This window comes from Neoarius graeffei, chromosome 10 (genome assembly GCF_027579695.1).
Source record: "Neoarius graeffei isolate fNeoGra1 chromosome 10, fNeoGra1.pri, whole genome shotgun sequence".
NCBI classification, from domain to species: Eukaryota; Metazoa; Chordata; class Actinopteri; order Siluriformes; family Ariidae; genus Neoarius; species Neoarius graeffei.
The window spans coordinates 83,419,730-83,434,136 of NC_083578.1; the positions used below are offsets into that span (position 1 = coordinate 83,419,730).

At 41.8% G+C, this 14,407-nt stretch overlaps 1 protein-coding gene across 2 annotated transcripts; it reads left to right on the forward strand.

The window, feature by feature from the left end:
* The first annotated feature begins 272 nt into the window (after positions 1-272).
* On the forward strand, positions 273-13,987 carry abt1 (activator of basal transcription 1). Of its 2 annotated transcripts, XM_060932427.1 has the most exons (5): positions 273-375; positions 2,975-3,193; positions 4,411-4,702; positions 4,922-5,097; positions 13,133-13,987. In XM_060932427.1, exons 2-5 carry the CDS (start codon positions 3,035-3,037, stop codon positions 13,511-13,513), a joined length of 1,008 nt encoding a protein of 335 aa, XP_060788410.1. In that variant the 5' UTR covers positions 273-375; positions 2,975-3,034; the 3' UTR covers positions 13,514-13,987. The 2 variants fall into 2 exon arrangements, with proteins under 2 accessions (XP_060788410.1, XP_060788411.1); XM_060932428.1 differs by lacking the exon at positions 2,975-3,193.
* Positions 13,988-14,407: the final 420 nt, after the last annotated feature.

Here is a 14,407-nt window from a genome sequence, read left to right on the forward strand (position 1 = left end):
AGGGGAACCTGCCGATGACATCACGCGCGGAAATTAAAAGGATAGGTGACTTTGGTCGCAAAATTAATATACTTGTCGTTGTCAAAAAATTATGTTTGATATATCATTTTGAAGCTAAAAGATGTCTCTATCTAGTGATACCATTTATATATGTTGTCAAAATATATTGTATTTTATGCCAAAGAATACATCCAATGGTGGAATAGCACTTTAAGCCTCTGCACCTTTAACGCTCTTGCTTTTCTTGGGCGCTTGAATATGACGTCAGTAGTGCGCGTCGAGCGACATGTGTATGAGAGCTGAGCGCTTTAATTCTGTAACACTGTAAACTATGATAAGTTGTTGGGCAGGAGAGCTGAATTATCCCGGAGAAAGGTAAAAACATATAAATATATATATTTCGTTAATTATTTTTATATTAGCGTAAACTATATTATTAGAGCCTTAGCTTAGTTAGTTAGTTAGTTAGTTAGTTAGTTAGTTAGTTAGTTAGTTAGTTAGTTTTATAACCACAAGCTAATCATAGCATTTCTGCAGTCAGTCAGAGACAGTAGGTGGAGTTCAGGGTCATGTACAGCACTGAAAGTTACACGGTATTAGTGTCTGAGCTTTAATTGTGTATCGCTTTGCGATATTACTGACTTTTAAACTGCAAGAGCTATGTGAGAGAGAGAGACGGACAAGGAAGGAGGAAGAGAGAGACAGACAGACATGGGGAGAGAGAGACAGACACCGAGAGAGGGAGAGAGACAGGCAAACAGACAGAAGGAAAGAGACAAATAGACAGACAAACACACACGGAGAGAGAAACAGACAGACAGACATGGAGTGAGAGAGAGAGGTAAAGAGACAGACATACAGACAGAGGGAGAGAGACAGGCAAATAGACAGATAGACAAACACAGAGAGGGAGAGAGAGAGACAGACAGAGAGGCCAACAGATGGAGAGAGAAAGACAGACAGAGGGAAAGAGACAGACAAACACACAGACAGACAAACACACAGAGAGAGAGAGAGACAGAGACAGAGAAACCAACAGATGGGGAGAGAAAGATAGACAAACACACGGATGGACACAGAGACAGACACACAGAGAGAGAGACAGACAAACAGAGGGAAAGAGACAGACAAACACACAGAGCGAGAGGAAGAGACAGACAGGGAGAGAGAGAGAGACACAGACATATAGAGAGAGACAGACAGACAGAGGGAAAGAGACAGACAGAGAAACCAACAGATGGAGAGAGAAAGACAGACAAAAAGAGAGAGAGACACGGATGGACACAGTCACAGAGAGAGAGGCAAACAGACATACAGAGAGACAGACAGACATACAGAGAGACAGACAGACAGGGGAGAGAAAGACAGACACACAGGGAGAGAGACACAGAGTGAGACAGATGTACAGACACAGAGAGTGAAAGGGAAAGAGACAGATAGACAGACACACACACACACACAGAGGGAGCCGTCTAAAAGTGTACTGTGATCATCCTTAAAGGAAACCTCCACCCTGAAATACATTAAATATATTTATATTCAAATACAGTAGTGTGGAAAAGTCTTAGGCACATGGAAAGAAATGCTATAGAGCAAAGATGCCTTTGAAAATAATTAAATGAAATGTTTCAACATTAAAAAACAGCATTAAACCATGATCAATGAAACAAAGCCAATATTTGGTGTGAGACGACCCTTTACTTTAAAAGAAAAATAGTAGTCTGAGGTACAATGATTGCAGATTGATAAGGAAGCGAGCTGTAGGTTTTACTGAGCATCTTATAGAACCAGCCACAGTTCTTCTGGACACTTTGTCACACTTATTTCTGATGTAAAACAGACATGCAAACGTTTTTCTGTAACACTTAATTTTGTGCTGGAAAAATAACAAACGTTTGGAACTCTAAAATGGAGAAGTCATAAAATAGAAATCTATAACAAAGTTTGTACTACAAAAAAAGAACCATAGGGTGCCTGGACTTTTGCACAGTACTGCATGTGTGATGTGTTCAGTGATCCTGGTGCTGATTTGTTTGTTGAAGCTGTATCTTGTTAGAATCCCTGACATCACAGGGTGGCGTTGTTCTTGCTGGTGCAGTTACAATGGTGTTTAATGGGAAGGAAAAAAAAGTCGGCGATCTCAAGCGTGGTGGATAATGCTGAAGTTTAACTAGCAACGTAGGAGGTGACGAGTGCGATGGCGCTGATGGCAGGATGAGCATGAGACCTGACCTTGTAGCTTTGGAAGCTGATCAGTTTGAGTAGAGGGTACAGATGAGAAAGTGAGAGAGCTGGATGGACTAAAGGATTAAAGTGCCGCTGCATCACTCCCTTTAGGTAGAGAAGAAGTGAGGGCTGAATCTCATGGCACCAATTTAAACCATGAACTAAAGGAATAAATGTTTTGCCCGATTGAAGATCACATTCATTATAAACATGAATAGTCGTACAGAGTGGATTTTTGCTTTCAGAGTCAGACACTTCGTGCACATTTTGAAGCAAGAGATAAAGTTTTCCAAAATGTACTCTACTGTTCAAAAGTTTGGGGTCACCCAGACAATTTTGTGTTTTCCATGAAAAGTGACACTTTTATTTCCCACCATAAGTTGTAAAATGAACAGAAAATATAGTCAAGACATTTTTCTGGCCATTTTGAGCATTTAATCGACCCCACAAATGTGATGCTCCAGAAACTCAATCTGCTCAAAGGAAGGTCAGTTTTATTGAGGTTTTTCACCCACGTGACCAAGTCATGTGATGCATCGTTAGTCAGCCATTTTGGACGTCACGGCTCGAATCAGTTTGAATGCGAGGAAGGCGACAAACGAAAAACATAAAAGAAAAAGGAGCGAGATGCAGAAAACACCTTCACTATCCAGCGACGTAGGGCATTTACAGGGCGAGCAGAGGGAGAGGTATTTGCAAAAATTGAGGTTAGCAGGCTTAGAGAACGACGTTTACCTGCTTCCACCAGGATTGTTCACTGACGTACGGAAGTACACGAAGCCCTCGTCTTTACCTGACTTCGGCCCACATGATCTGTGTCGTTAAAAACCCATCGCCATACACAGGTGTTGATCTGAAAGCGTATAAGAGTTTGGATGCCTACAAATATTTTGTGTCAGGCTGGGTAACATGCCTACATCAGTGGGTCGTCCCTGGAGCCGGTGGTCACCATCTGATTACAGCTAAGGTTTGTTCACATTTTCATTTACTTTCGGTCCTCAGGATAAACAAAATGTTATTAAATGTCATTGAAATAACTTCTTAGTCTGTTGAGACATGGCCCGTTATAAATTTGCTGTTACCAGGCAATGACCAAGAACTGTATTATTAGGGTCGGTGTCTGTGTTGTAGCAGTGTACTAGCAGCTAGCTGTTAGCACTAGCTAATGTCAACAACATAGTAGCTAGTATGTTACTGTAGCAATGTTTGCGTTCAGTCATTTGGATGACTGTTAAAACCTTTCGGTCTCAAGTTTTTCCTTTACTGTATTTACTAGTTTACTGTAATTATGATCTGGCAGCTATTTACACCGGATCCAGTGTAAATAGCTGCCGGAGCGAGCTCCGGCTTGCTCCCCCTCAAATTAAGCAGCACACTCCGGGAGCAAGCCGGAGAGCGCTGCTTAATTTGAGGGGGAGCAAGCCGGAGCACGCTCCGGAACCTCGGCCGGAGCACTCCGGGAGCAAGCCGGAGCGCGCTGCTTAATTTGAGGGGGAGCAAGCCGGAGCGCGCTCCGGCAGCTATTTACACCGGATCCAGTGTAAATAGCTGCCGGATCATAATTACAGTAAACTAGTAAATACAGTAAAGGAAAAACTTGAGACTGAAAGGTTTTAACAGTCATCCAAATGACTGAACGTAAACATTGCTACAGTAACATACTAGCTACTATGTTGTTGACATTAGCTAGCTTGACCTTCAAAATGGCGGACACCGGGGCGTCACGTGACCCTGTGACGTCAGGTGAAATACCTCAATGGCTTCTCTAAAGGGCTAAACTGTTTTCAGCTGTGCTAACATGATTGTACAAGGGTTTTCTAATCATCCATTAGCCTTCTGAGGCAATGAGCAAACACATTGTACCATTAGAACACTGGAGTGAGAGTTGCTGGAAATGGGCCTCTATACACCTATGGAGATATTGCACCAAAAACCAGACATTTGCAGCTAGAATAGTCATTTACCACATTAGCAATGTATAGAGTGGATTTCTGATTAGTTTAAAGTGATCTTCATTGAAAAGAACAGTGCTTTTCTTTCAAAAATAAGGACATTTCAAAGTGACCCCAAACTTTTGAACGGTAGTGTATGTTCCACAGTCAGGATATTTCAGTATATTTTGTATATTTGACGCAACCTTTAATGTTATAAAGCATCCTTTTATGGGAACAAATGATCTTTCAGAAACTAACAGGCAGTGTGGAAGTCATGGCAAGCAAAACGGACATTGAAATGGAACAAGACACAAACAGGGTAACTGATGATGAGGAGTTGCACATGTCTGAGGAGGAAGATGCGGACCAGGAGGAGGAGGAGGAGCAGGAGGATGTCAGTGAAGGCAAGAAAACAAAGGGCAGGAAGTGTATCCCGGGTATCGTGTACCTGGGCCACATTCCACCAAGAATACGGCCCAAACACGTGCGCAACATGCTGGCGGTGTACGGAGAAATCGGACGCGTTTTCCTTCAGTCTGAAGGTAAGTCCTGGAGGACTGGTGGATTAGAACGGCGCTGTAATCTATCTAATCTGTGTTATTTCATAGTTCTGATGTATTCAGTGTTTTTCTACAATGTAAGAAATACAGAAAAACCTATGAGTATGGGGTGTACAAACTTGACTGGTACTGTATGTCTGTGCTGATATCAAATAGAAATATTCAGAGATATTCATTAATTTAGACAGTTTCTCATCCTAGATCACTCCATTAAGAGAAAGAAGAGGAAAGCAGGGAATCGCGGTTCGAGGTACGTGGAAGGCTGGGTGGAGTTCAGGGACAAGCGCGTGGCTAAGAGAGTAGCGGCATCTCTGCACAACACGCCCATGACCAACCGCAAGAGGAGCCACTTCAGCAGTGACCTGTGGTGCATCAAAGTACGTCACAACACGTGTTCACTGTTCAGTTCTTTCTCTGGTTATATTACATAGACACGAGTGTTTTACTGGGAAATACACCGCTCATATTTTTCATCCGGGACATGGAGAACCAAAACCGTGACATAAATCTCAATGTCACTTGTGAGGAAATTGATGAATTGTTTTGATAAATTTGGGGATCTTTTGTTTGTGAATGTGTCGATATAATAAAAAGAAAATCGCACACTGGCTTGAAGATATGAAGTTTATCGTCTCATGTTGAAAAAACTCGCGTTTTTCATGTGAAATATACATCACGGATCTGAGTGACCCATTTAAATAATATTGGTTGGATTTGAGTGGTATATCAGATATATTCCATTCAGCTAGCAGGATACTGAACAAGTCGAAGATGAGTAGCTGAATGGAATATATCTGATATATCATGAAAAAAAACAGCCATTATTAGGGCTGCTCGATATTGGAAAAAATCAATATCACGATTTTTTCAGTAAATATTGATATCGCGATTTTTAAAACGATATTTATACACCTTTTTTTAAAGCCCTGATCATCAACACCTGAGGCACCGGGCCACATTTTTATAGTACAGGCCTCATATGCCGCTTTTCCACTACAAACGCAGCTGAACCGTGCCGTGCCGAGTCGAGCTGAGTCGGGCTGAGCGGGGCTGTTGGAGTTGCATTTCGACTACAACCGCGCTGAACCGTGCTGGCTGGAAGTGGGTGGACACATTGGGTGGAGTTAGCGAAAGTGGGTGGACGTCATGTGATGTCGTTAAGCAGCGCAAACAGTGACATCAGTGACAGTGGCGGAACAAGTCAGAGCCGGGCCGGGGGCGGGGCAAATGACCGGGCCCTTTATTAAAGCTTATCATAACATCATTTTAGGCTACAAAATGTCCGCAACTGCGGTGTTTACCAATTTCAACACTACCGGGTGCAACTATGTTATTTAGTACATCAAGTCCTTCAAACGAACATGTAACTCAGAAACAAAAAACATTAGGATACTGTACATGGCTCATAATAAAACATCAATAGCCTATACTGCGCACATTATTTGAAGGGCATACGAATGAGCGCTCAGAGGTTGCAGCGGTGACAGGAAGAGTCAGAAATAAAAGGAGGGCGGTGCAAACCTCACTGAATGCACTGTGTTTACCAATTTCAACACTACGGGGTGCAACTATGTTATTTTGTACATTAAGTCCTTCAAACGAACATGTAACTCAGAAACAAAAAAACATTAGGCGACATACTGTACATGGCTCATAATAAAACATCAATAGCCTACTGCGTGCATTATTTGAAGGGCATACAGCGAGCCTTGCGCTCCGCGAACTCGTCCACGATGCTCTGTATGTCACTGATTCAGTGATCTTTTAAGCGGTAGTCTCACGACCCGGATAGTAAACAATAAACATGGAGGACATGGAGTCGTTAGTGTTGCTGGTCTTGGTGCTGTGGCTTGTTGTCACCGACAACGCCAACAGATACTGGCAAGAGTGTATAGATGAGGCGAGGCGCATAAGGCTTCAGAAATTCTCGTAATTCATAATTATTCTCCTTCCGGGTTTGCGGTGTTTACAGATCCCAGCGCGCTCGCGGGGCGTGTGTGGGCATGTGAGGACACTCCTCCTCACCAATCAGTGCACAGGGGAGTGTCTGCTCACGCCCCCAACCTCACTCGGCACGGTTTGGCTCGCTTCAGCCCCACTCCAAAACGGTGCGAGTTTTAGGGGCTAAGCAGGGCTGAAACGAGCTGAGTCGTGCTGGTTTTTGGTAGTCGAAACGCGAGCCGTGTCGGGCTGAAGTGAGCTGAAGCGAGCTGAAGTGAGCTGAAAAAGGGTAGTGGAAAAGGGCCAATAGGCTACCTGTCAACCCTTCCCGTTGTACCCTGAAACGCCTTTTACTTAAACTATTTACTGTGCAAGCGCGTACTTTGCATATGTCCTATCGCCTGCACAAGGCTCACGTTCTCCTCACTCAACATTTCCGATCACAGAGGATGGAGCCAGCGCTGGTATTACCAGTGATTACTGCGTAACGTCCACACTGGCTCGTAGCCAGCCAAGGATAAAATCTCGCTCTCTCTCACACACACACACACACACACACACACACACACTACAACGTAAGCTTGTGTGTTGTTAAGACACCAACATTAAACACGCACAATATAGAGACAAGTCCTTAAGAATTAACATACATGAAAATAGGCTTCTCTTCCTTCATCTTCCAAATGTGGACTCCGCTATCTTTTTGGCATGTCAGCATTGAAATACCATTTGCAGAGATATTTCACTCGCCATTAAGAAAAGTAAAAGCAACACATGATTAGGGCTACATGATTAGCAAGGGGACACCGTTTTAAGCGCACGGAATTTTAAAAACAATGTAATTACATCTGAGTCCGTCTACATCGCGCAATAAACCCGTCCTTAGCAGAACCTACTTCAAAGCATGATGCTAGCTGCAGAAGCACAAGTCAAAATCAAATGAACCCAAGTAAACATGCCGCGGCGGGCAACATTAATAACCAAATTGCCTTACCTTAAAACGCTGCCTTGACCACAGGACGACTCGCAATTATTCCACTTAAATCCACACGGTTTAACACATCTAACACAGCTAGCAAGCTGGATATGTGCTAATATTGTTGTGCTTGTTTTCTTCCGTAGATGCCATTTTTACATTACCCAGTCCCACATCCAAAAATATGACGTAAATATATGTTAATTGTATTATTATAACTATTAGCAAGCAAATCAAACAACATATTAAGAAATCAATATATCAAATCACCCGACACGTATGAAAACAGAAGAACTGATTTTTTACTGTTGCGGAGATATCGCGGGAGTAGAATGGATGACGTATGCAAGGCTACGGTGTGCCTTAGGGGACAGAAGGGTTCGTTTTACCTTACTGTCACGTCAATGTTATTGTTGTTTTATTGCCATTGTAGAAATATTGTGCACGTCCCTTTCGACAAATGACAAAAAATCGTTTCATATCGATATTATGAATTTTGATATCGTTTGACACCAATATTGATATCGTGATAAAAATACGATATATTGCACAGCTCTAGCCATTATTATACATACATATTCGATGGAGCAATTATGGATTCTACAAAAAGTTAAGAACGGGGGGGAACTTAGAAATGTTGAATGCTGATTCTGATCGAATGTAATTCAGTGTTCTGCCAATCCAGTGTACATGTACAAAGTCAAAGTTCTAACAGTAAAAATGGTACAAGTCCAAAAACCCTGAACAGCAACCCAACTTATATACAAGCTCTATACAGGTTGAGGTTACTTTTGGTTGTAGTTCATTGTTCCATTGCAGTTGTTCAAAACAAAAGGGCTTTGCTGAGTGAAGTCCTCTTGGAAAAGTCTCCATCACTTTTCCTCATCTCCAAGTAGAACTTTATATTTTCTCTATTGCTCTCTTTTCCAGTTTTTTGATGTCCGTTGGTATGTTTGTTTTTTTCCTCTTGTAAATATGCGTGAAGAATATCCAGGGAAGTTTTTGTAGCTTTTCAGGTGTTCAGCATGTCTTTTTCTTTAAATCTTCAGCTTTTAATCCATTAACGCCGGATGCTGCGTCGCGCAACATTGCCCCAAATGCTGGTTGCTGCATAACGCAGCATTGTTGATTTGTCATTATTTTCAAGACGCATGCCAGATTTGTTTTTTTTATAAAAATGTGTTAGTGTTAATGCTGAATGAGCATGATCCAATAAAAGCAGAGAATTTTATCTTTTAAATGCAACTTATTTCATGTCTTTATGTGCTTCAGAGGCTGAGATATTGAATTTTTCATAGGCGTTTTCAATTAATTATTTTTATTTCAGAAAACCCTCAGGCAGATGGGGACCTTTTCTAAAAACTGGCTTAGGCATTTGCAGACGTTTTTTTGCAGGCGTTTCAGGCGTCAATGGGTTAATGAAGCTATTTTTGTGAACAAACTGTCAGTCACTTGCTAGCGTGGAAGTTTTACATCTCTGATGTGTGTCTTTTCCAGTTTTTCCATATATTTAACACAGAAGATTAAATGCATGAAGAATATCCAGGGAAGTTTTGGTAGCCTTTCGAGTGTTCAGTGCGTCTTTCTCTTTAAATCTTTGGCTTTTAATGAAGCAATCCTTGCGGCCATTTTTGTGAACAAACTGTCAGTCACTCACTAGCGTGGAAGTTTTACATCTCCGACGTGTCTCTTTTCCAGTTTTTTTTAGGTCTGTTGGTCTGTTTTTCTCTTGTAAATATGTGTGAAGAATATATAATGAAGTTTTGGGAGCCTTTCGAGTGTTCGGCGCGTCTTTAGTTTCAGTTTATTTATTTAGTGCTTAAACCGAGCACTGAATTAACTCCATCTTCTCTCTCTCTCCCAGCCGACAAAGAAATGATTGTGTGCATGCGCAAGAGAAAAGTTTTGTCATTGGATCTTCGCATGAGCTCCATTGTATGACAACGTGCAATATTATAACAATATTGCATGCTCATTCTCCATTGGATAGAGTGGCGTAATACGTGGAGGATAAGCGATATGATAACCATATTGCATGGCATCAATAAACCCACTAGAAAGGAATAAAATATATGTTATTTACCAGCTGGGAGGTCTGTATCGTGAAATACCGTGACCGAGGTCTTGAAAGTACTGAGCGAGGCCCTCTGGGGCGAGGTCGGTATTCAAGGCCGAGGTCACGGTATCTCACCATACAGACCGACCTTAAGTTGGTAAATAATTTTTTTTTCTTTACCAAATTCTAACAGAAAACGAGAGCTCCCGAAAGGGAAAACCGAGCCGAGCCACCATTTTGAATCCTCATTCACGGCTGTAATGCAAATGGCTTCCTCCTCAGTATACAAGTACACTTCCATGGCAGGAAAAAAACTACATTTTGCTGCCTATGTAGTGCCCTATTTATACAAAATTGAGTCATTCAGGATTCAGCCATGTTTTTGCTCTGTGTTTTTGCTTGACCAAAGTTATACAGTATTATGACCTTTATATTGCATAAATAAAGCCATTTGGTGAAACTTTGAAGAAGAGATTGTACTGATTTAAAGTTTTTACCTAACGTAATATTATGTATTAGGATAACATGGTCCGAAATGGGCCTCATTAACTAATGAGATCAAACTGTTAGCAAGTTAGAGGTTTTTAGCTTTCTCCTGAAATGTTTTATTTTGTCTTCCTCAGGGTAGTAAAACTCTCTTTCGTTGTGAACACTGTCGTTATCACTATCCATGATGTAAAATTAATGCTATTTTGAATCCTCATTCATGGCTGTAATGCAAATTGCTTTCTCCTCGGTATACAAGTGCACTTCCATGGCAGGAAAAAAACTACATTTTGCCACCTATGTAGTCCCCTATTTATACAAATAGGAGTCATTCAGGATTCAGCCATGTTTTTGCTCGGCGTTAGCAACAGTTAAAGGTTTTTAGCTTTCTCCTGAAATGTTTTCTTTTATTTCTTCTTCCTCAGGGGAGTAAAACTCGCTTTGGCTGTGAAGACTGTCGTTATCGCTATCCATGCTGTAAAATTAATGCTATTCTCCTGAGAAATGCTGGCAAAAATTTATAAGATTTTTGATAATCTTTTAAATAAATATTATGAAAGATAAATGTTGACAAAAAAATGCTACCATGTTTGTTGTTGTGAATGAGCGAGTCGCCAGAGGTCCGTAACCAGGGTCCGTACTGTAGGATACGGACCCACTCGCCAGCCAATCAGAGCGCGGGATTTGGACCGCGAAAAAAATAAATGTTCCCGATATTTCACTCTGATGACGTCACTCCCAGTGTTTTCCTGCTGACTAGACATGCGTTGTCAAAACGGCGAACCGGTTTAAAATTAAAAATCTTTTGATTAACTTGTTTTTTTGTGGATGTGTCCATATAATATAGGGGTGGCACGGTGGTGTAGTGGTTAGCGCTGTCACCTCACAGCAAGAAGGTTCTGGGTTTGAACCCCACAGCCAGTGGGGGCCTTTCTGTGTGGAGTTTGCGTGTTCTCCCCGTGTTTGTGTGGGTTTCCTCTGGGTGCTCCGGTTTCCCCCACAATTCAAAGACATGCAGTTAGGTACAGTGGGGGACAGATATGGGGACCACTGTAATTGGTGCAAGCTGTAGTGGTTTCTCAGGTATAATGTATGTACATGTATAATCTCACTATGGCAAAGCTAAATAAAAATAGATAGATAGATAGATAGATAGATAGATAGATAGATAGATAGATAGATAGATAGATAGATAGATAGATAGATATGGTGATTGAAAGTGAGAGACAGAAATAGGATGGATAAGTAGATGGTGATGGATAGAGTGATGGGTAGAGTAATAGTGATGGTGATTACAAATGAGATAGATAGATAGATAGATAGATAGATAGATAGATAGATAGATAGATAGATAGATAGATATGGTGATTGAAAGTGAGAGACAGAAATAGGATAGATAAGTAGATGGTGATGGATAGAGTGATGGGTAGAGTAATAGTGATGGTGATTACAAATGAGAGATATTAGATAGATAGATAGATAGATAGATAGATAGATAGATAGATAGATAGATAGATAGATATGGTGATTGAAAGTGAGAGACAGAAATAGGATGGATAAGTAGATGGTGATGGATAGAGTGATGGGTAGAGTAATAGTGATGGTGATTACAAGTGAGAGATATTAAGATAATGATAGATAGATAGATAGATAGATAGATAGATAGATAGATAGATAGATAGATAGATGTGTACTTGATTTCAGCAGTATTACTCAGTTTGGCAGTTCTACCTTAAAAGATAACGGAGTAGTAAACTTGCTATGGAGGGATGAATAAAAGAATAGAAGGGTGAGATAGAGGAGTCGTTAGTATGAAAGGCAGTTAAATGTTGTACTTTTGCAGTTGAATCCATATCCATACCAAGTTGCGTGACTCTACCATAAAGATGTAGGAGTAGCAAAATCAGTGGTTTCTAATGGGAGGATGGAGGGATGAAAAAGAAAGAGAGAAAAATGGGCAGAGAAAAAGTTACACAGTATCAATATAAGGTACGACAACATAATGATGTTTACCAACTTTGGTGGTTCTGACTTTTAATCTGTAGGAGCAGTTTGGCCTTGAAAAACGAACTGAAGCCAATGGGAGGAAAAGTGAGTGATTTTTTTTGGGGGGGGACAGAAGGCAAGTGTGATGGGTGTGAAAAGAGGTGGAATGTAGGTGGAATTTTAAAGTAAGTTATAGCTGAAATGCTATTTACAAGAACTGCACAACAAAGTTTGAACAAAGCAGTGCTTGAGTTATTGATAGTGGAAGAAGAAGAAAAGGAAACCTTTGCTTTGCAAGCACAATTACATGAGTGATCTCATCTCATTATCTGTAGCCGCTTTATCCTGTTCTACAGGGTCGCAGGCAAGCTGGAGCCTATCCCAGCTGACTACGGGCGAAAAGCGGGGTACACCCTGGACAAGTTGCCAGGTCATCACAGGGCTGACACATAGACACAGACAACCATTCACACTCACATTCACACCTACGGTCAATTTAGAGTCACCAGTTAACCTAACCTGCATGTCTTTGGACTGTGGGGGAAACCGGAGCACCCGGAGGAAACCCACGCGGACACGAGGAGAACATGCAAACTCCGCACAGAAAGGCCCTCGCCGGCCACGGGGCTTGAACCCAGGACCTTCTTGTTGTGAGGCGACAGCGCTAACCACTACACCACTGTGCCGCCCTACATGAATGATTAATTCTTTAATTATTTAAAAGAAGTAAGGAATAAAAAAAATACTGTGGGACGTGCTGTTATCGGGGGGAAAAAAATCAATTTCAGGGTGGCAGTAACTGTTTTTATATAAAGAGTGTTTTTGAAATAGTAGTAGTATTGCTCTGGGTCACAAAAGATAAAGCGAAGTTTAAAAACTTCTCACCTTCACCCCTGTTGGATTACTCTTTAGCAGATCAAACCCCTTCGTTAATGACGGTTATTTCTATTTCTCCGTCTCACCCCAGTACCTGCACAGGTTCCAGTGGTGCCACCTGAGCGAGCGCCTGGCGTACGAGCAGTCGGTGTACCAGCAGCGCATGAGGACGGAGATCTCACAGGCCAAGCGCGAGACCAACTTCTACCTGGCCAGCGTGGAGAAGAGCCAGACCCTGGACAGGCTGAGGAAGAAGAGAGCAAAGAAGGGCGAGGTGGTGGAGGAGAAGGGCTGGGACTTCACACAGCGGCGCACAGAGGAGGAGATGAGGCTGGAGCGCATGAAGAAGAGCGGCTTGTCCAAGAAGAACCTCCAGAAAGCTCAGGAGAAGAGCAGAGCCATCCAGGAGAAAGCGCAGTCCAACGTGTCCCTGCTGGCGAAGATCTTCAGCAAAGGGGCTTCACACGACTGAGGCACGTGTGTCTGATTGATTAACTCCAAATCATAACTGTACACAGACTGAGATCAGATGGAGTGTACATACATATGTTTGTTGTGAAGGTGATGAAACTCATAAAGGCTTTTTGGCGCCACGGAGTAATTCAGGACTCTGTGATTTAAAGATTTGAGACTTTTCTCTCTGCGTCAAACTGGCAGTTTTGTGATTTTTGTTTCAGTTCAGGTTTTTTTCACTCACTGGATTCTGAATAGCCATGTTTTCTAATGTATAATGATGTATTTTTTACGGAAGCAGCATCTTTTCTCAAGACAAAGTTGACCTATGAGCAGTGTCATTTCACGTCACCATAATCATGTTCTATTTTGTTTTTCCAGATTACACTGTACATTTCATTTTTACGTAACTTGGAGAAATATAAACAATCACTAGCTTCAGGCTTCGTGTTTATCAGACTGAGTTTTTTAGCCAACAGAGAAATGGTATAAAATGTCCTAAAATAAATTTGTGAAACATTTGCAAGTAGCTGTTTTTCATGACTATCAAATGATTTCACACACATAATATTGCAAGATCTACAAGAAAGAACTTTTACAATAAAATATACACACCGATCAGCCAAACCACTGACGGGTGAAGCAGTGAATAACGTTGATTATCTCATTACAGTGGCGCCTGTCAAGGGGTGGGGTATATTATGCCGCTTTTCCACTACAAACGCGGCTGAGTCGGGCTGAGCCGTGCCGTGCTGAGTCGAGCTGAGTGGGGCTATTGGAGTTGCATTTCGACTACAACCGCGCTGAACCGTGCTGGCTGGAAGTGGGTGGACACATTGGGTGGAGTTAGCGAAAGTGGGTGGACGTCACGTGATGTCGTTAAGCAGCGCAAACAGTGACATCAGTGAGCTTT